Raw genomic sequence first — 19965 nt, forward strand, 5'->3', positions numbered from 1 at the left:
CAAGGACGAGCACATGGGAAAGTTTTGAAGGTCCCTGGAAGGTAATTTCAGTGACTCCAGTATCAGATCCCTGCTTTCAGCTGAAAGGAAAGGATATAAGGAGGTGACTCTCTAAAGAGCTGCTTTTATAATAGGCTTTTTTCACCCCACTCAGCTACTTGTCTTCTTGCCTTAGCCTGAACAGAGGCCTGATAAGGGCAGGAGACAGGCACACAGAAGCAATATGCTGCTGGCAGATAAGCTAATTAAGTGGGAGACAGGTGTAGGGACTGAAAAAGGGGCCACTTTGCCTCGATTATTAACTTGTTTTCGCTGGGAATTACACCAGAGGAAAATGACCTGGCTGGTTGAGCTGGGACACGAGAGGAGAGGGCGAGGAGGGCAGGAAGGAGGGAGGGATGAAGGGGAAGGGAGGCAGGAGCAAAAAGCTCCTCGGGGTGCAGCAAGGAAGGAAAAGCATGGGAAGAGTGAGTGGAAACGATGAGGAGGAGAAATTAGGGACAGATGAGCTGGGCTGTGCCTGCCTGGGGCTGCTTTTTGCTGGGCCCCACACCTCTGTTACCTCCACACAGGTCCAGGGGCACATCTGGGCCTGAGAATTCCTGTTTGCCTGCAAATTCCTGTTTGCCTGCAGCATGAGAGTGCTCAGGGAGTCTGTGGACTCTGCCCAGACACCCAGGACGTGGCACCAGCCATCCATCTCCCTTTAAAACCTGCTTCCAGGCCATTTGGGACCCTTCCCACTACCTGCTCCACCAGTGCAAAGCACTGGCCTGGTGGCAATCACCTGAACAGCCCCAGAATTGCCAGGGAACACCGACAGCATGGCACGACACCCACAGGGTCACAGAATAAGCTGAGCTGGAAGGGACCCACAAGGATCATGAAGTCCAACTCCTGGGGCTGCACAGGACCATCCCTAAGGGTCCCACCATGTGCCCAAGAGCTTTGTACCATGAAATGCAACTCCTGAGGCTACACAGGACCATACCCAGGGGTCCCAAGACTTGGAGATAACTTCTCCACGTGCTCCCACTCCCATTCCCATCCACATTGACCCCACATCCTGACAGGACACAGACTTCTTAATGACAGAACAGTGCTGGTATCCTCTCAGTGCCCAAACAGTCCCATCCCTGAGTTACCCTGAAGCCCAAAATGAAGCTGGTGGGTGATGGAGCAGCAGCACTGCATTTGGGAGATCCACATCACAAAACTTCCCTCATGTGCCCAAGGGCTTTGTGCCATCAAGTCCAGCTCCTGGGGCTGCACAGGCCCATCCCTGAGGTTCCCACCATGTCCCCAAGAACTTTGTACCATCAAATCCAACTCCTGGTGCTGCACAGGACCATCTCCAAGGGTCCCACCCTGTGCCCAAGAGCTTTGTACCATCAAGTTTAATTCCTGGGGCTGCACAGGACCATCCCTAAGGGTCCCACCATGCTGGTTGCACTCTGTGGAACCTGAGGGTCACCTCTGATCCTGTGTTGTTGGAATGGGCTGGTTTCCATTCATATCCACCATGAGCGATCTGGGATGGCGAACCAAGATGTCACTGAGATTCCCAGGCTGGACTTTCAATTCCAGCCTGTAGTTTCACCTCATGGTTGCCTCTCATCCCTGCAGGAGTGTGCTGGAGAGCCTCTCTTCTCCCTTTTCTGTGCCATCAAGCAGCAGATGGAGAAGGGCCCCATCGACTCCATCACGGGCGAGGCGCGGTACTCGCTGAGCGAGGACAAGCTCATCCGGCAGCAGATTGACTACAAGACCCTGGTGAGTGCTCTGGGCACACTTCCCCTGGGCTGATCCACAACCTTCCAATGCCTAAAGGGCCTTTAGACAGCAGAAACCAGTGGTTGAACCTCTGGGGTGATTTATTCTTGTGTTTTTGTAGGGTAATGCTGCCTAAAGCTGGGTACGAAAATTTAAAAATTTTGAGGATTTCAGCATCAAGGAATAGTCAGAGATTGTAGATAGACCTATCGGGTCAGAGGGTTGCTCTAGAGCTGGTGCAACCCTCCCTCCTGAGAGAGCACAAGTCAAAGAAAAAGGAGCTTGATTTAAAGATTTCAAGGGAGAGAAAACCAATCCCTGTCACTGAGCCAATTCTCCCAAAATGGAATTGTCTGCATAGGGTAAGATGCACATTGCATATGTGCAGCTTTAGCTTCTGCTCTGAGATTGCACCCTCTTCCCACTTGATTAAAGAGCATCAATTAAAGAGCATTAGATATCTCTTCTTAGAGTGTTTGTGGGCCTTCATTCTTCCCTGGATGCATTAAATCCACTCTAAGTCTCTGCTGGATGAAGAACACTTTTTAAGCCTTCAGTGATCCTTGTAATTTTTCTATTTCCCATCTTTATTCTCAGCAAATTCCAAGTTTCAGGACAGTCGGAAGATGTTCTAAACTGATCAGATTATTTTATTTGCACTTTCAAATGAGGGAAATTCATCTCACTTAGCTCCAGATACCTCTGAGGGCTGTGTCCAATCACAGAATCATGGGATGGTTTGGGAGGGGACCCTAAAGATAATTTAGTTCCAAGTCTTAGACCTTAACCTGTCTTAGACCTGTCTTAGACTTTACCCCAGGCAGGCTGATGCTAGAAATGCTCTTTCATGTTCTTCAACTCCAGTCTAGAGCCGAGCTTTGATTGAATCCAAGCCTGATGAGGGGGTGGACTTAATTCCTAAATAAGGCCACAGTTGTATTCTGCATATTAAAAACGTGACTTTCCTACTGAGCTGGCAGAGTGCTGCTTCTCTGCTGTTATGTGTGGCTGTCTAAAATTTCAGAAGACTGATCACACATGGAGAAAATGAGCAGAAAAGAGAGAAAAATGCAGCCACAGAGCGATCACTTTCACCCAAGGAAATCCCCCCGATCCTTTTAGGCTTGATCTGAAGCAGCCAGCAAAGGGTAGTAATTATACATCAGGCTGAACAAAGCTCTCCTCTGCTGGCTTTGTGCTGTTTGATGATAATCAGCTCTCCCTCTTACATCTCAAGAGCAGACAAATATACCCCGATAGGAATCTCAACAGATTTACAGAGATCAGCTCTGGTGAAGGAGATTAGGAAGGAGCAGAATATGAATAGGATTGTTCTTCGTTTCTGTTTCTCTTTATTTCTGTTTTATTTCGTCCTTCTTCTACCTTCCTTGAGCTGCCTGACATATTTTATTAAAAATATAGAGTAATGAAATAAAGCCAGAACTGATTCCCTGGTTGCAATATGGGAATTCCAACAGAAAAATGGAGAGAGAATATTTACAGAGGCCTGGAGTGACAAGACAAGAGGGAATGACTTCAAAATGAAAGAGAGTAGGTTTAGATTAGAAATTAGGGAAAAAATTCTAGCCTCTAAGATGGGGAGGCCCTGGGTACAGGGTGCCCAGAGAAGCTGTGGCTGCCCCTGGATCCCTGGGAATGTCCCAGGCCAGGTTGGATGGGGTTTGGAGCACCCTGGGATAGTGGAAGGTGTCCCTGCCACCTTGGATTACTCGCTTACCATGGGAGTAATCACAAGCTGTGCCTTTATTATTTAAACGCCACTAATGTGCAGTGGAAATCAGGGCTTTGCTGAGCCAAGCTTTGCATGTGCACAGACACTCAGAGACAGATCATGGCTGGAAGAGCTGGCAGATAAAAAATAAAAAAGCCCAAGGATGGAGTAAAAGATCAATAAACAGAAATCCAGAGAAATGAGATGTCCCAAGGCCACACAGAGTCAGTGGGAGAGCAGAGCTCAGATATAACTTCTCCATGTGCTCCCTCTCCCATTCCCATGCATGCTGACCCCACATCCTGATGGGACACAGAGTGACAGAACAGTGCTGGTGTCCTCTCAGTGCCCAAACAGTCACATCCTTGGGTGACCCTAAAACCCAAATGAAGCTGGTGGGTGATAGAGCAGCAACATTGCATTTGGGAGATCCACAAACCACAAAACCTCCCTCAGAGTGACCAGTCCTGTAGGAACACAACCCATCATGGGGTCTCTTGCCCACCAGGTGACATCAGAGATTGTATTGAAGTCTCTGAACAGCACTGCTGGAACAGTGGGATTTGTTTCTGGCTTGGTTTGTATGGGTATGGAGAAACGTTTCATGCTCCACTCGAGAACAGCTGGAAAACTCAACTGGACAGATGATGTAAAACCTGGGGAATATATGCCAAAGCCACTGTGCTCTGGGAGTGGGGTTGGCTTCCTTAACTGGGGTTTGAATTCCCTAAAATGTTGGAGGGACAGACTTGACAGTCATTGTAATGAGCACAGAGGTGTTTTGGGGTTTTCAGGGGTCACCAACTGCCCCATCTGTGCTTGGAGCACAAGAACAGCCCTTGGAAGAATTGCCTGCCCTGCTCCTTCTTCCAGCTGAGCTGGGAAAGAGGGAAGCAAGGATTTCTGCAGCCAGGCTGAGACTGAGTGTGGTTCACTCAGGCAGAGTTTTCCTGACACCTGCTAAAGTATCCCTGTGAAATTCCAGGATAACCCAGATCAAGCAACCATTGACACCTTCCAGCTGGGTGCTGGTGTGGGGACACTGCTCAGCACCTGCAGGAGATTTTGGGGTCTTCTGCCCCAGCTGCTGGCCTGGCAGGGCAGCTCAGATCATTTTAAAGAACACCAAGTGCCTTCTGTGGGGAACTGACCCAAAATCCAGCTGTTGTATCAGAGATTATCACACCACAGAGCCTGCCCTCACGGGCACCAGCTCATTTTAGCTGAGCTCAGACCACTGAGAGGGAAACCTGGAGAGAAACTTGGTCCCCATAGCCAGGTGTGACCCCAAAGAGCTGTCCCAGGCTGCCATCAGTGCTCCATTTCCCTGTGATAGAATAATTTAGGCTGGAAAACATCTTTAAGATCATAAACTAAACAGCAATGCAGGCCCTCAGCACTCAGGTGGGATTTTCTGGATGCACCCAAGAAGTTTGCAGAGGAAGAGGTTTCTGTGGGCTGGGGATGGGCATAACCCAGGAGAGCTGCAGACCAACTAATGGCCTTCAACACTGGACTCATTTCAACATTTTGTGTACAATTCTGTGATCCTTTGAGATGAAAGGTGCCCCAGAACTGTAAATCTGTGCTGTTATTATGATCTGAATTGATGCTTTTTCAATACTTCTGGAAGTGACATACAAATAATAGCATTATGATCTAATCAATATCTCCTATTTACATCTCCCCTTTCATCCAGCAAGATCACAGAGCTCTTTGTAAGCAGTATCTTCACAAGTCCCTCTCGGCTGAGCACAACATCACCAAAGGGAGCCTGGTGAGGCAGTGTGTAATTAGGCTGATAGGATTTCACCCCATTTTTGAGTTCCCACTGCATTTGAGGAGGTGAAGATGGAAAGTGATGGACAGTCCAGCACCTCTTACATGCTACGGAAGGGAATTTAGGTCAAGTTAAAATTTGTCTGAGGCACCAAAACCAACATCTCTGTGCTTGTAAAAGTGCCACAGGAACATTTTAATGACCATGTACAGCCTGGAGCATCACTGAACACCCCTTTCAAGTGCAAAGGTGTGCTAAGTTTATAAAACTTTATAGACTTCACACTTGTGCCATCAGAAATGAACAGAATGATCAACAGAGACACAGGCAAGGCTTAGCAGGGAGATTGCTGTTAAATGCTCTGTGTTTAAGGTATCCCCCCCTCACCACATGCTTTGCATTTACTCTTGGACAGAGCAGAGAAAATTAAATTTTCCTTCTGAGAAAAGAGAGGCCTCTCCAGTTGGGTTGATTTTCTTCTTCTGTATGTGAAAGCAAAGGCTGCTGATGTTGCCTTGTGTTCCATTTTTTAAGGAGCCCTGCATTTCAGATTAATAACATTCTTCTGAGGAGGGTTTGCTCAGCTCCATGGCTGTGCTGATGGACAAACATGAAGCTTTTCACTGGGATTATCAAAACCAGGTGGCAATGCAAGGAGGCTACTCCTGAATTAGGTCGCCTTGGCATCTCAATGAACATTTTTTACTGAAAGCACTCAGCTGGTCTTCATGGGTTTTCTGCTGTTAAGAAAGAAATTCTTCCCTGTGAGGGTGGTGAGGGTTAGAGGTGCCCAGAGAAGCTGTGGCTGCCCCTGGATCCCTGGAAATGTCCAAGGCCAGACTGGAGGGGCTTGGAGCAACCTGGGACAATGGAAGTTGTCCCTGCTCATGGCAGGGGGTGGAATGAGGTGATTATTGAGACCCCTGCAACCCAAACCCTTCTGTGACTCCATGATTAAATGAGAGGTGAGACCACATCTCTGTGCCCATGTGAGGGAGGAAATACCCTCGGTTCCCAGTTTTTGTGGCAGTCACATTTTCTGGAAAAATCCCTTTGTCCAGGATTTTCTCCTGGGAAGCTGAGAAGCTTCAGAGAAAAAGGAAAACAGTATTATCTCATTTGCTTCTCTTGTGTTTTGTTGCATTGGAATGTGTTTGGAGATTGTTTATCCAATAGGTGATTGTTTCATTGGTTTCATGTGAATTGTTTTGAGTCATTGACCAATCAGAGCCAAGCTGTGTTGAGGCTCTGGAAAGCGAGTGAGTCGAGTTTTCTTTCTGTATCTTTCTAGCCTTCTGTCTGTATCCTTTTAGTATTCCTTAGTATAGTTTAGTATTCTTTAATATATTCTAATATCATGTTGCTATAGGACATGAAAGAACACAGGCTCACACCACTGTTCTCAAGGTGAAGGAAAAAGGTAGTTTATTTTCTGACTCTAACGTTTATAGTTTTCTAAACGTGTCAGTGGATTGGAGGGTGACAGTGCCACCTCTCCAATGACACTGGTCAAACCAGCAGTCCATCAACTTTCTCCTCTTCCATAGAGGAATGAAAAACAATATGTTCTTTACAGAAAGTGTGTGAGAAAGTTCACTACAAGAACGTCAACATCGGAAGGCTTAGAAAATCTTAAAATAACCATGGTGACAGTATCATAAAATAATAAATTAGCCTTCTAAGAACATGGAGTCAGATGGGGCACCCCATCATTCCAATGATGAGGCACCCCATAAATACAACAATTTTCTGTGCCCTAGACCCCTCCTGTAGGATGCAGACATCACAAGGGGGGACAGGCAGAGGGTTTGAGTGCCCGTGCAAGGTGTGGTGCCTCTCCTCAGGTGCTGAGCTGCGTGAACCCCGACAACGTGAACAGCCCCGAGATCCCAGTGAAGATCCTCAACTGCGACACCATCACCCAGGTCAAGGAGAAGATCCTGGATGCCATCTTCAAGAACGTGCCCTGCTCCCACCGGCCCAAAGCTGCTGACATGGACCTGGGTAGGAGATTGCTGCTGGCCAGGGGGGGACAGGGGAGCTGGGAGATGGACAAACTCCATCCAGAGACTTTGCTCTGGCCAAAGAGCAAAGAGGTGTTTTGGGGTTTTCAGGGGTTACCAACTGCCCCATCTGTGCTTGGAGCACAAGAACAGCCCTTGGAAGAATTGCCTGCCCTGCTCCTTCCAGCTGAGCTGGAAAAGAAGGAAGCAAGGGTTACTGCAGCCAGGGTGGTGTTGTCTTATATATCAAGAGTTCTATTATCATTATAGAGTAAGGATTCCATACTGCCAGAGTTTTGTGCCTCCTCAATGTTTCTCGCAGGCAACTCCTCTCAGCACTGACTGTTCCTGGTCCTTGCAGCAGCCATCTGACTCCAGTTCCCACCAATCCACTCTTTTATAACACTGTTCTTACTGGCTACAAGTGTGGCCTGTTAACATCAGGCCTGCTCCTGATCTTTAGTAATTGGTCCAGCTGCAACTCTTTAGGGTATAAGATTACATTCTATACCACCTTCATTTACCCATACTGTATCCCCCTACAGGGTGGGATTGAGTGTGGTTCACTCAGGCACAGTTTTCCTGGCACCTTCTAAAGCTGATGTATCCCTGTGCAATTCCAGGATAACCCAGATCAAGTAACCATTGTCACCTTCCAGCTGGGTGCTGGTGTGGGGACACTGCTCAGCACCTGCAGGAGATTTTGGGGTCTTCTGCCCCAGCTGCTGGCCAGGCAGGGCATTTTAAAGAACACCGAGTGCCCCTCTCCACACCCCCTACAAGACAGAGAATTCACAGTGAGAGGGCAGAGGGGACATTTTGGTGATGTTTATGCTCCTGGCTTAGGAAATCTTTGGCCATAAAAAGACCAGTGCCATGCTTTTTTGCCCATAGAATTCATCCTGGACAAATGTCTGGAAAAAGCATGAGTGGGGCTGTTCTTTTCTCTTGCCAAAGACCCCTGGAAAAAAGAAACCTGGAGAGAGAATGCTGTTTGTAGTCTGAATTTGGGGTCCGCAGGCAGATGTGGTACCACATCTGGAGAATATGAAAAAAATGTTGAAAAATTTGAAGGATATGAAAAATCGTAGAAAAATCTGCTCAGGCCGTTGCTGAGGTGTCTGGTGGAGAGCTGGGGACTCCATTGTGGCTGAATCTGCCAGAATTTGCTCTCAGTGACCTTCAGTGAAAGAGACTGGGCTGGAAAATGATGGAGTCTATAAAACCAGCTGAGCTGTAGAGGAACCAAAAAGAGAAGGAATGGACCGAGGCCAAGAAACGATTCACAGCAATAATGAAGGCAGCAATGAGAGGTCAGGGATTGAAGTTAAGTGTCTGAGTGTGTGTATGTGTAGGGGAGGGAGGAGTTCCTGACAGAAATTGCCCATCAAAGGCAGTTAGAATAACGGAAGGAGCTGCCAAAACCAGCAGCAGTAAAGAGCAGATCACGTACATCATCCATAAAAGGACCCACGATGGCTCTGGAGTGCTGAGAGGTGGGGAGAGCCTGGGGGAAGGCAGGGCAGGGTGCCAGGGCACAGCACACCACAGCAATGGGGTTCACAGCCACATCTCCTGGCCTGTCTGGTGGTCACAGAGAGCAATTCCTGCAGATCTCAGGCCGGATGTGGCTGGGGATTGTTTGTTCTGCTGTGAGGATGAGGGATGTGTCCGTAATGAGATGCAGGAATTTTACCTGCACACTGTAAATACAGGGATTAACTGGATTCCACTGTGGTTCTGGGAACCAGAAGTGTGTGTGTGCAGGGTCCCAGCTGGGGCCTGACAATTCTGCATCCAGAATTGCTGCTGGTTTAGGAAATATTGACCTCTTCAAGACCAGACTGGACAGGGCTTGAAGCAACCTGGTGTGGCGGAAGCTAGAAAGGGGCTGGAGATTTCAGATCTCTTCCCACCCATTTTAGACTGTGATTCTCTATCCAACCCAATCCAGCCTGTGATTCTATGACCTCCTGAGGAGCAGAAAGTTCCAGAAAGTTGGCATGAGCATGTGCACCCCCTCAGAGAACAGGCTTGCCCACAGTGATGACAGACTGGCTAATGGGCAGGTCTGGGAGCATTGATGAGGCAGCTGGGGGAAAAAAACAATTGAAATATAAATAAAAAGCCCTTATCCAGTAGAAGATAGCAGCAATGCAGATAACAAAGTGGGAGGAGCATGGGTGAAACAGGAACAAGAGTGTAGCATTCACATTCTCTGAAAAAAATCCCTTTACCCAGGACATCTCTCCTGGGAAGCGGAGAAGCCTCAGAGAAAAAGGAAAACAATTCTTATCTCATTTGCTTCTCCTGTGTTTTGCTCATGTGGAATGCATTTGGAAATTGTTTCTCACAGGCAATTGTTTCATTGGATTCTGGTGTGAGTTGTTTTCACTCTTTGGCCAATCAGTGCCAAGCTGTGTTGGGACTCTGGAAAGAGTCATGAGTTTTCATTATTATCTTTTTAGCCTTCTGTAAGTATCCCTTCTGTATTCTTTAGTATAGTATAGTAAAGTATTCAATAATATAATATAATATAATATAATATAATATAATATAATATAATATAATATAATATAATATAATATAATATAATATAATATAATATAATATAATATAATATAATATAATATAATATAATATAATATAATATAATATAATATAATATAATAATATACTTTCCGAGAACATGGAGTCAGATTCATCATTCCTCCCTTCATCTGGGGGAACACAAATACAAAACAAGAGGGTCCACACACCCAGCCACAGCTCCATCCCAGCTTTTCCTCAAAGAAATTATGCTCCTTGGCACCTGGCATCCTTCAGAGATGCTGAAGGCAGCAAGTGGAGTGCAGAAAGCCCTGTTGGCCCTCAGGAACCATCCCAGAGCTCTCAGGATCAGCCTGCCCTGAGCTCAGGGGCTGGAGCAGAGCAGGGCAGAGCAGATGGCTGCAATCTGGCCTTGGAACCCGTGGCTTTCAAACAGCAGCATCATTTCCTACTCCCATCACCATTTCTGGGCTTTCTGTCCACGCTCAGGCCAGATTGCTCGCATGGCAGAAAGCAAACAAGCTAATGAGTTGTTTTGAGCTGTTAAATGCAGGGTAGCTGCAGGCAGAGGGACTTGTGTGTGTGGCAAATGTCACAACGTTTGGCAGTTGCCCAGGCAACTCCTGGAGGGGGTTGTCAGCTGAAAGCCTTGATTTTGGACACCCTGAGGTTAGGTTTTAGTGCAAACCCCCAAATTGCAGCCCTCTGAGTAATGACTTCTTTCCACTGTGGTGTTTTTTGTTATTATCATTTTTTAAAAGATCTCTCCCGCACATGAAACACCCCATCTTTGGGAAAGCAGTGAGGTGTGAGGGTCACAAAACAGGAATGTGGCTTCATGCCGAGGTGTTTGCTCTTCCCTGGGGTCTGGATGCTCTTTGGAAGGTGGTGCTGAGGTCAGAGGTGCAGGGAGGGAGCTGCTGGCTTGGCTTGCCCTCAGTGATGCTGTCCCAGGTTCATTTTGGACCATGCCAGGTGAGATTTCACTGCCTCACCAGCCCTTCAGGGCTGGGATGTGGGTTCATTTAAGCTGTAAACATTTAAACTGGGTCTAATTTAGCATGCATAGAGTAAGACAGAGAGTTTGCATTCATCTCTCCTGAAGACAGGTTGGGAGAGCTGGAGGAGACCCCAGAGAGACTTCAGAACAACTTCCAGTGCCTAAAGGGGCTCCAAGAGAGCTGGAGAGGGACTTTGGGCAAGGGCCTGGAGTGACAGGACATGGGAAAATGGTTTAATACTAAAAGAAGGGGAGTTTCAGATTAGATTTTAAGACAGAAATTCTTTACTCTGAGGATAATGAAGCCCTGGCACAGGGTGCTCAGAGAAGCTGGGCCTGTCCCTGGATCCCTGGAATGTCCAAGGCCAGGCTGGATGGTGCTTGGAGCACCCTGGGACAGTGGAAGGTGTCCCTGCCATGGCAGGGGTGGAATGAGGTGATCTTTAAGATCTTTCAACTCTAACCAATCTGTGATTCTATGATTCACTCCATACAGGATGAAATATTTCTCTGTCGTTTCCCAGCTCCGTGTTTTCTGAGATAAACTTTTGTTCCCATCCCTTTCTCCACCCCAGAAACAGAGCTGAGTTTCTCCTCTCTTCCTAGACCTGGATCAGAGGGAGATATAACATTTTCTGTAGGATTTGAGGTGCAGGGTGACATCTCCCCATCCTCCCTCTTGCCACAGAGTCACCCCCTAGCCAGGCAATGCTGCCTTCACCTCACTGCCAAAGGGCCCCTGGAATTTCCTTTTTCCCAGTCAAGTTGAACAGAAAGGTTGTTCCTTAAAAAAAAAAAAAAAAAGGAGAAAAAAAGAGAAAAAAAAGAGGCAAAGAAGTAATTCCTGCGTGCAATAAAAAGATACACTATCTGCTGAATGAAATATAAAGGCTTCACAGCAGCTGTCTCCTGAGTTTGCATTTACCACTGCTCCTGATTGGAAGGCTTGATAAAGTTAATGGGATTTTTACCTCCCTCCCCCTCTCCTCCCTCTCTCTGGAAGGTGGGAGTGTAACAAATTGGATTGGAGTGTGTCTGTCCTTTGTGCTGGATCCCAGCAGAGAGGGGACAGGGTGCTGCCAGCAGGACAGAGCTGACACTTAATGCTGTGAGGATGGATGGCAGGGTCACCTTCTCCCTCCCCATTCCCTTGCAGGTCTGTTTGGGACCCCCTGAGCTCGTGGAGAAGGGGAGCAGTGAGGCCAGGAAGAGCTGGGGACAACTGGGGCTCCTTTCCTCATCATTTCCCTGTCATTGCTCAGGGGCTCAGCGAAGTATCAGAGGTGAAGTGATTTGTGTTAGGGCAGGGAAATCAGGCTGCAAAACTGAAACTGGAGACTCCAAGCCAGCCCTGAAGGTTTTCCTCCTTGTTTTGTGCAGTCAGGCTGGCCCTGACACTTCCTCACAGGAAAGCCAAGGAAAGGGCTTAGGAATCCCCTGAGTCTGCACAAAAGGCTTGAGGAGACATCTCAGGGTGTCCCTGGAGCAGGGGGAAACCTGCTCTGAGCACCTTGCCCAGCCCTGAGATACAAATAAAGCCCAGGAGCTATCAGAGGTGAAGTGATTTGTGTTTGGGCAGGGAAATCAGCCTGCAAAACTGAAACTGGAAAATCCAAGCCTGCCCTGAAGGTTTTCCACCTTGTTTTGTGCAGTCAGGCTGGCCCTGACTCTTCCTCACTGGAAGGCCAAGGAAAGGCCTCAGGGATCCCCTGAGTCTGCACAAAAGGTTTGGGGAAACATCTCAGGGTATCCCTGGAGCAGAGGGAAATCTGCTCTGAGCACCTTGCCCAGCCCTGAGATACAAATAAAGCCCAGGATGGGGAAAGCTGTGCTCAAGAATCTGTGCATCCCTCCCAAAACACGAGTGTGTGTCTCTCCAAAGATGAGCCAGGGCAGAAAACATGCAGAAAACAGGAATATGCAGAGCCATGAAGGAGGGAGGTCAATGTGACACTGTCTCCATGACCCTGTGAGAAAGGCACACAAGAAACACTCTGTGACTGCAGAATTGGCTTTGGCCTTGAGTGGGGCACTTCCTAAGAGCACCATTTCCCATCCCAGCCCAAACTTCAGCATTTTTTTACTCTTCTAAGCAGTGTCTGGGAGCAGTTGGATGGCAGGGATCTGGCCCAGGTGGATATGAGCAGAGACCATCATCCTCAGACTCCACGGGGATGATGTAGATACAGTGGTTTTTAATAGTTTATTGCATTTCTTTACTTTGTATTTGGTGTATGGTAGGGGATATGGTACACCCAATGTCATGTTCTTTAGTTTGGGTGCTATTAAAGTTGGTTTTGAAATGAGTTTTGTTGTTTGATTCAATTTTTTTAGGGGTATTACATTTTTAAAGGACTTGTTTTTTAAGACCTAAGATGGTGTTACAGGCTATAGCATGAGGTGTAGGGTAAGTCTCTAATTTTGTGGTGGTTTTTATTATTGTGAGTACAATAAACATTGTGAGTCCCCAGTGTTTACTTTGGTGTGTTTGGAGTAGTGTGATATAGTTAATTTATTAGGCTTTTTTATACTTATATTTGGAATATTGTCTGCTATTCTGTATGGCTTTTATTTGTTTGGTTTGTTTGATGGTATTCTCACAGTTTTTGATAATCTGAGAAATATTGTTTATTGTTAGGTTTATTCTTTAGTCTTATGCTCACTTATAGGTGGTATCTGTACCCCCTGAAAGTTCCTGAGCTTCATTCACCTTTAACATTTGTTTTTCACAAGAGTGTGTACAATTTTATGGTAGCTGGAAGCTTTCCATACCTTCCATCAATGCCTCCCCATGCAAAGCCACCCCAGCAGGTGAGGATGTGAGGAGCTGGAGTGGCTGAAGGGCAGTTCAGGATCAGTGCTCAGCCAACACAACCCCTGCTCACCCTCAGTGTCTCCAGCCAAAGTAACACCCAGCAATAAGCACAGTTGCTGACCTCTCCCTGCTAATTTCAATGAATAATAAAGGCAAGTGCAGCTTTCCCATTGCATTTTAATTATGTGATAAGAAAAGTGCTGAAACCAAAAGAAATTTGCAGCAGTTCTTGCATTTTTATATTGGGAAAAACAAACAAGGGTGGCAGGTGATGTCTCCAAATCCAAGAGTTCATTTTAATTAACTCCTGCTAATGAATGGACTTTTAGATGTGGCTCTGGCTAAGCTGTATTTGGCTGGATCACTGTGACTGAAATGTGACAACCAAGAATGGTCCAGCTTGATGAAGGCTCCATAGCCTCGAAGGTCTCTCCCAACCCAGGGATTTTGTGAATTCTGTGAATTCACACATATATTGGTAGCCTGTTGTATTTATGGCTAGTTTTTCCAGTAATTTTCCATGTCTTTTCCCTAGGCTGAAAGACAAAACAAAATCCCAGAGCCCCAAGCCCCAGGAGGTGCAGGGTCCCAGTGCTACCTTGGTTCTTCCTGGGAACCAAGGTTGAGAACAACTTTTTGAGTTACATTCTCATGGACAAAGCACAGCCAATGCCAAGGGGGCTTCAGAGAAGGGACTTGACCTGGGGGGGATTTGCATCACCACTTGTCCTCCTAACTGGCGCTTTTTACCTAAAACCTATAAAATCATACTCGTTGGACTTTTTTGGACATCCTTCCACAACTGCCCCTGAAGGCCTTCAAATAAAGATCAGCTCTTATATTACTAAATGTTGCTAAAATTGCCTCAAGTTTCATTTCCAGGTGGGCAAAAGGGCAACACCTGTCTCGTTTGTTATTTATTTATTTATTTGGTTGTTTATTTGTTTGTTTGTTTCTCCTTGCAGAGTGGCGGCAGGCAAGCGGGGCGAGGATGATCCTTCAGGATGAGGACATCACCACCAAGATAGAGAACGACTGGAAGAGACTCAACACGCTGGCACACTACCAGGTATCTGTGGGAGAGGGTGGGCAGGAGTTGGGTCTTCTTTCTGCCAAAGCAAAAAGCAAAATATTATTTATTCTCTTGCCCAGGGAAGTGGTGGAATCAGCGCTCCTGAGAACATTCAAAACCTTGTGGATGTGGCACTTGGGGACGTGGGTTGGTGGTAGCTTTGGCAGTGCTGGGTGAACAGTTGGGCTCAATGATCTTAAAGGTCTTTTCCAAACCTTAAGAATTCTGTGGTTTTTATTGTACTAAGATGCAGAGGTAAAGAGAGGTTGAGTGGGCAGTAACTGGGCAGAACCCCCGTGCTGAGCACATCCCTCCTGCCCTTGTCCCAATTATCCTCAACAGCAGTAGAGAGGAAGCCAAGGGTAGAAAAAAATGTTTTTTCCCTCTCAAAGGACACCCCTGGTGAGTGAAGGGGGTGAAGAGGAGATGAGGACAACATGAGCTAACATTTCTCATGCAGACAAACAAATCCAAGGCCTTCCATGCCTCTTTCCCCAATGTATCCATGGCCTTTTAGTGCAGGCAGAGTTCAAAAGGATAGAAAAAGGAAAAATGGAAAGAGGGAGGCTTGGTGACTGGAAAAGGGAGGTGGAAAACAGCGTGGCTGGAGAGCATGAAGCAGTGGAGTTGTTATTACAAGGAACTTTTTGATCTTTAACCTGGTCCAGGTGACCTGCTCTGCTTCCCTTCCTCCCTGCATGACCTGAAATTCATAATAGAGGGTTAGAGGTGTCTGAAATGTCTTACACAAGTGGTAGATTTAATGAAAAAAGTGAATTTTTGGTCAAAGTCTTCTCCCTTGCAAAAAAACACCAAATAAAAAAGACCTCATTAAATTTAATCCGATGCTGACAATTTTGTCATTTCCTCCATCACACCTCAGCAACCTCTGTTTCATAACAAGATTATTTTCTCTTGTCACTTAAGAGCTGAGCTGAGGAGGCAGCAAGCAATAATTTGAAAAGGAAACAAAACTTTTTACTTCAGATTGATTGAAGCATTGCTGGCGGATTTTGATTTGATTTTTTTTTTTTCCCCAGAGAGAGCAAGGACGTTTCCTGCTTTATTTCATCAACAAACCAGGCATAATTTTCTTCCCTCTCTGTGCTTTTTCCATGTTTTCTTTGCCTCAGGCAATGAGCTCCCAGCTGTATGATGAGCTGGGCCAGGTCCTCAGGAAACATCATTTTCCTGGCTGTCCTGGAGGCTGACACAGATCATGCTGGGACAGACACTGAGATTGCCTTTGCCTCAGTTTCCCCATCTGTGGTGTGGGGCTAAAACTACAAAGAGCCAATAATTGCCTTCCATGATAGCTGAGGGGCTATTTAATTAGCCTCTGCAGTGCTTTGAAGATGAAAAACTCCATGCAAGTGCTAATTATTATTATTATTATTACACAGACAAGAGTTAGATGTCGTTAGAAGGGATTTTTTTCACCCATCTCCTCTTTATGATGTCTTATTTATCACAGATGTTCCTGATATGGCTCTTTTGAGCCACGAGCTTGTTAACATTTCTGACATGGGACCCACATGATTTGCCTTGTTGTAGAAACAGAAAGCCTGGCTCCTTTAAAAAAGTCCTGCGGTCCCTCAAAACATTGTCCATGACATCCTGGACATCAGCCACTCCAAACCTGCTGCTTTTCCACCCTCTGACACCACAAAGAGAAAGAAGTTGTGGCTGTCCCTTCAGTCCAGCAGTGCCTTTGTCACAGGGATGGGTGAGAGGGTGACAGGAACATAGTGGAAAATTGTAGACAGGAATTTTTGAGCCAGGCACCCAGATGTCACCTGCAAGCCAGGAGGAAGGAATGGAACATTTCACATCAGTTTTATCATCCTAATGGAACAGCCAGGCCTGATTGAAGTAGCTCAGATGATTTTTTTATTCTCGTGCTCCTTCTCTGCCTAAGAGCTTCCCTGGGATGCACCCATTGTCAGATTTACTAGGGTTAATGCAAAAACCACCCCTGGAAGTGTTTAAAAGGCCTCTGGATGTGGCCCTTGGGGACATGGCTTAGTGGTGAACACAGTGGGGCTGAGTTAATGTTTGAACTCCATGATCTTAAAGGCCTTTTCCAACCTAAATGACTCGGTGACTCACACTGTCGTCACTGGGCTTTGAATCAGGGCCTGAATGGAGCAGAATCTGTTTGTCACCACTTGTCCCTTTGTCCAAGTGCAGATTCTGGCTGTGTAACAGCAGCTTTTGTCCCTTTTTATTACTAGACCAATTCAAAAAAGCAAGAAATTGAAGCTTGGAAGGTAAACTGTGCCCTGCCTACAGAGACACTGATTTGCTGCTCATGCTGCCCTGGGCATGGTCCTCAGCCACTTTTCAGAAGTTTATTGACCCAGTCCTTTTTTCAATGCAGGTCCCAGATGGATCTGTGGTGGCTTTGGTCTCCAAGCAAGTCACTGCCTACAACGCAGTCAACAACTCCACGGTGTCCCGGACGTCAGCCAGCAAGTATGGTAAGGGTGTGTGTGTCTTGGGTTTCTGTGGCTGAAATAACCACCAAGGTGTTAGAAAGTCTTTTTTCCCAGCCCTGTGACTGAAGAAGAAGTTGAAATTCCTCTGCTCTGCTGTTCAAGGTTGTTTATTTGCTCTTATCTATTCCATTCTTTCTCTGACCCACTGAGATCTGTCCAGCAGGTTGGGTTGTGGCACAGTCCCTGCCCTTGGGGTGGTGTTGGCTTTTTATACTAAGAACTATGTGTACTTTATTTACAATAATTTTCCAATACCTATCGCCTATGTTAGACAGTCTGTCTCTACTCTAAACCAATCCAGAAGTGCCACCATCACAGCAGAAGATGCAGGACAAGAAGAAGAAGAAGGAGAAACACTGGACATGCCCAGATTCCTCCATCTTGCCCCATTCTAAATCCCCAAAATTCTACTTTTTCCCCCTGTGATAAATTCACTATTATTCTACTCAAACTCTTGTGGCTTGTAACTCCTCACACAAAGCTGGTAATTGTTTCCATGGGCTAAAATCAAAGGCACAGGTGTTTGTGACTCTGTGCCAAGGTCTCTGAGCCCCCTGACAGGGTCTTGGGTCCTCCAGGGCAGCCAGAGAAATGTTCTGGGTCCCAACACGTGTGCTGGGATGGACTGGGAGAGCACTGGGATAAGATCCCAACTGTCACAGTGGTCACCAGACTCTAAGCACCAGCAGGGACAATGATGGGCAGATGATTATTTAGTGAAATTAGGCAGGAGGGGAGGATTTAGCCATCTAAAATTCTGGCAGCTCATTCAAAGTGTTGATCCAAGTGGTTGGACTGCTCTTGGGAGGTTCTCCTCCCTCATTAATGAAAGGAGGAGTCTGTATAATTAGCTGCCTCCCTCTTAGATCACCAAATGTCACTCTTAGAGTCTGAGGTCTTTATCAGCAGATCTCAAGGTAGTTAACTGTTGTTCCCACTGTCCCATGAGACAGCTGAGAGTGACACAGCTGTGAAGGTTCACCAGGTGGGAACTTCTCTGCAGGGCCAAACAGGGACCTCCTGAGTGTCACCCACCCCCTCCACACCTTCCTCCCTGCACTAGAATTGCATCCAGCCTGTGTCTCACTAAGGTGATGCTGGACAGCAAAACAAAACATCCCTGATGCACAACCAGGGTGCTGCAGACCCCCCCTCCAACCTGAATGCTGCTGTCATATCACTTTATTCATATTTTTAATTTATGGAAGCATCTCCAATCCTCCTTACTCCCTTTATCTTAAAGGAAAGAGCAGTTACTCAATGTCCAGAGGTGCCCCCTTCCACTTTCTCCAAGGACATGAATGATCCATGAGGCCTTATTAATATTCATCCTCTTTGCCATGTTGTTGCAATTACTGAAAGACACAGTGACCTTTGGAAAGGAAGATTTGAGGGGGGTTAATTTCTGTTGGATTTCTTTAATTCTTTTGCCATTTGATTTTTTCAGGAGGAGGGAATAGGGAAGGAGGCAGGGGGAGGAGAAGATGTGGTGGGTCAAAAAGTGATTGTTAATTGCAATTAAGAAAACAGCATCCAGAGAAAAAAAGGATATTCCATCTGATAATTAATATGTAGAGATTGGTAATGCATTAATGAGGCTGATTCAGATCTTGCTACAGAAAGGTGCAACACTTCTGATAATTATGGTTGGAAAAGGCAACATTGCTAGAACGTCAGGGAGAGGGGAATGCCTTGTGCCATCACACAGAGGCAAAGAGAGGTAAAATTTGGAGCTTAAAAGTATTCTTGGAGAGGAAATTTGTGGGTGTTCACCTGGGGTTCTGGCTGATTTCTGTCAAAATAAGATTTTGGAGCAGGGAGTAAGGAAGATGGCTGGGCAGGAATTGTTTGCTTTGATACCAAGGGAGGGAGGGGAGGCAGCTCCTTCTAAATCTGGGGATGAGGAGCTAAATAGGAGATCACATTAGAGACACCAATATTTTTATGTTAAGCAGCATGGCATGTCATGGATAAAATATGGGAAAAGCAGTCACTTAGGAACTGGTTACCAAAAGGAACTGGTGCTACCCCCTGAACCAAAGTGTCTGACAGTGACAGTGACACTTGCCAGGTAGCATGATAAGAGGTAAAGATTATAGAGAGCTGGAAATCAGGGTTTGAACCTCACTTAATTTAGTAGTGCAGACATTGACATCACACCTGGCTCGGTGACCTCACACCTGGCTCGTGGTTGCCGAGCCAACCATGCGGACAATGCTTTGAAAAATGCACTTGGTGGCATGTCTCAAACAGAATTCCTGAAAACTCCAATGCCAATGTTATGAATATGAATGAGGCCAAACTTTATCTGGAGAAAGAGATTCTTGTTTATTAAAATAGCTACGAGGAACAGAGTACCCAGGATAAGCCCAGGCACCCACACAGCAAGCCAAAAACAGAACAGTGCACTAACCCCAAGTGCACTGGGTTCTCACCAGAAAACAAGTTTCCAAAAAGAAGAACTTTGACCCAACTGAACCTCCCCCATTTATAGCCCCCTTTGAGTCCAGGATTGGTCCATTTTGGATCCATGTAGTGATTGGTCCATTTCCAGGCTTCTCATTGGTCTTTAATGCTGTTCATTCTGGACCAGTAGTTTCTGCAGGGCTTCGAATGATGGTCAGATCTTCCATCCAATCCCTCTTTGACCTCGCCTTGCCCCTCCAGACTGCCCTTCCACCAAACCCTGGACCCTTCTCCTAGAACACTCTAATAACCACTCTTAACATAATACAATTAATA

The 19965-nt window shown here is 46.4% G+C and overlaps 1 protein-coding gene across 5 annotated transcripts in view; it reads left to right on the forward strand.

The window, feature by feature from the left end:
• PLXNA4 (plexin A4) overlaps positions 1-19965 on the forward strand; it is a 503567-nt gene that overhangs the window by 458723 nt on the left and 24879 nt on the right. For all 5 annotated transcript variants that reach the window (XM_074538671.1, XM_005493209.4, XM_074538673.1 and 2 more), the window contains exons 24-27: positions 1627-1773; positions 7130-7289; positions 14619-14722; positions 17106-17205. In XM_074538671.1, the coding sequence (XP_074394772.1) occupies positions 1627-1773; positions 7130-7289; positions 14619-14722; positions 17106-17205 (511 nt within the window). The remainder of the gene's footprint in view (positions 1-1626; positions 1774-7129; positions 7290-14618; positions 14723-17105; positions 17206-19965) is intronic.

This window comes from Zonotrichia albicollis, chromosome 4 (genome assembly GCF_047830755.1).
Source record: "Zonotrichia albicollis isolate bZonAlb1 chromosome 4, bZonAlb1.hap1, whole genome shotgun sequence".
NCBI lineage: Eukaryota > Metazoa > Chordata > Aves > Passeriformes > Passerellidae > Zonotrichia > Zonotrichia albicollis.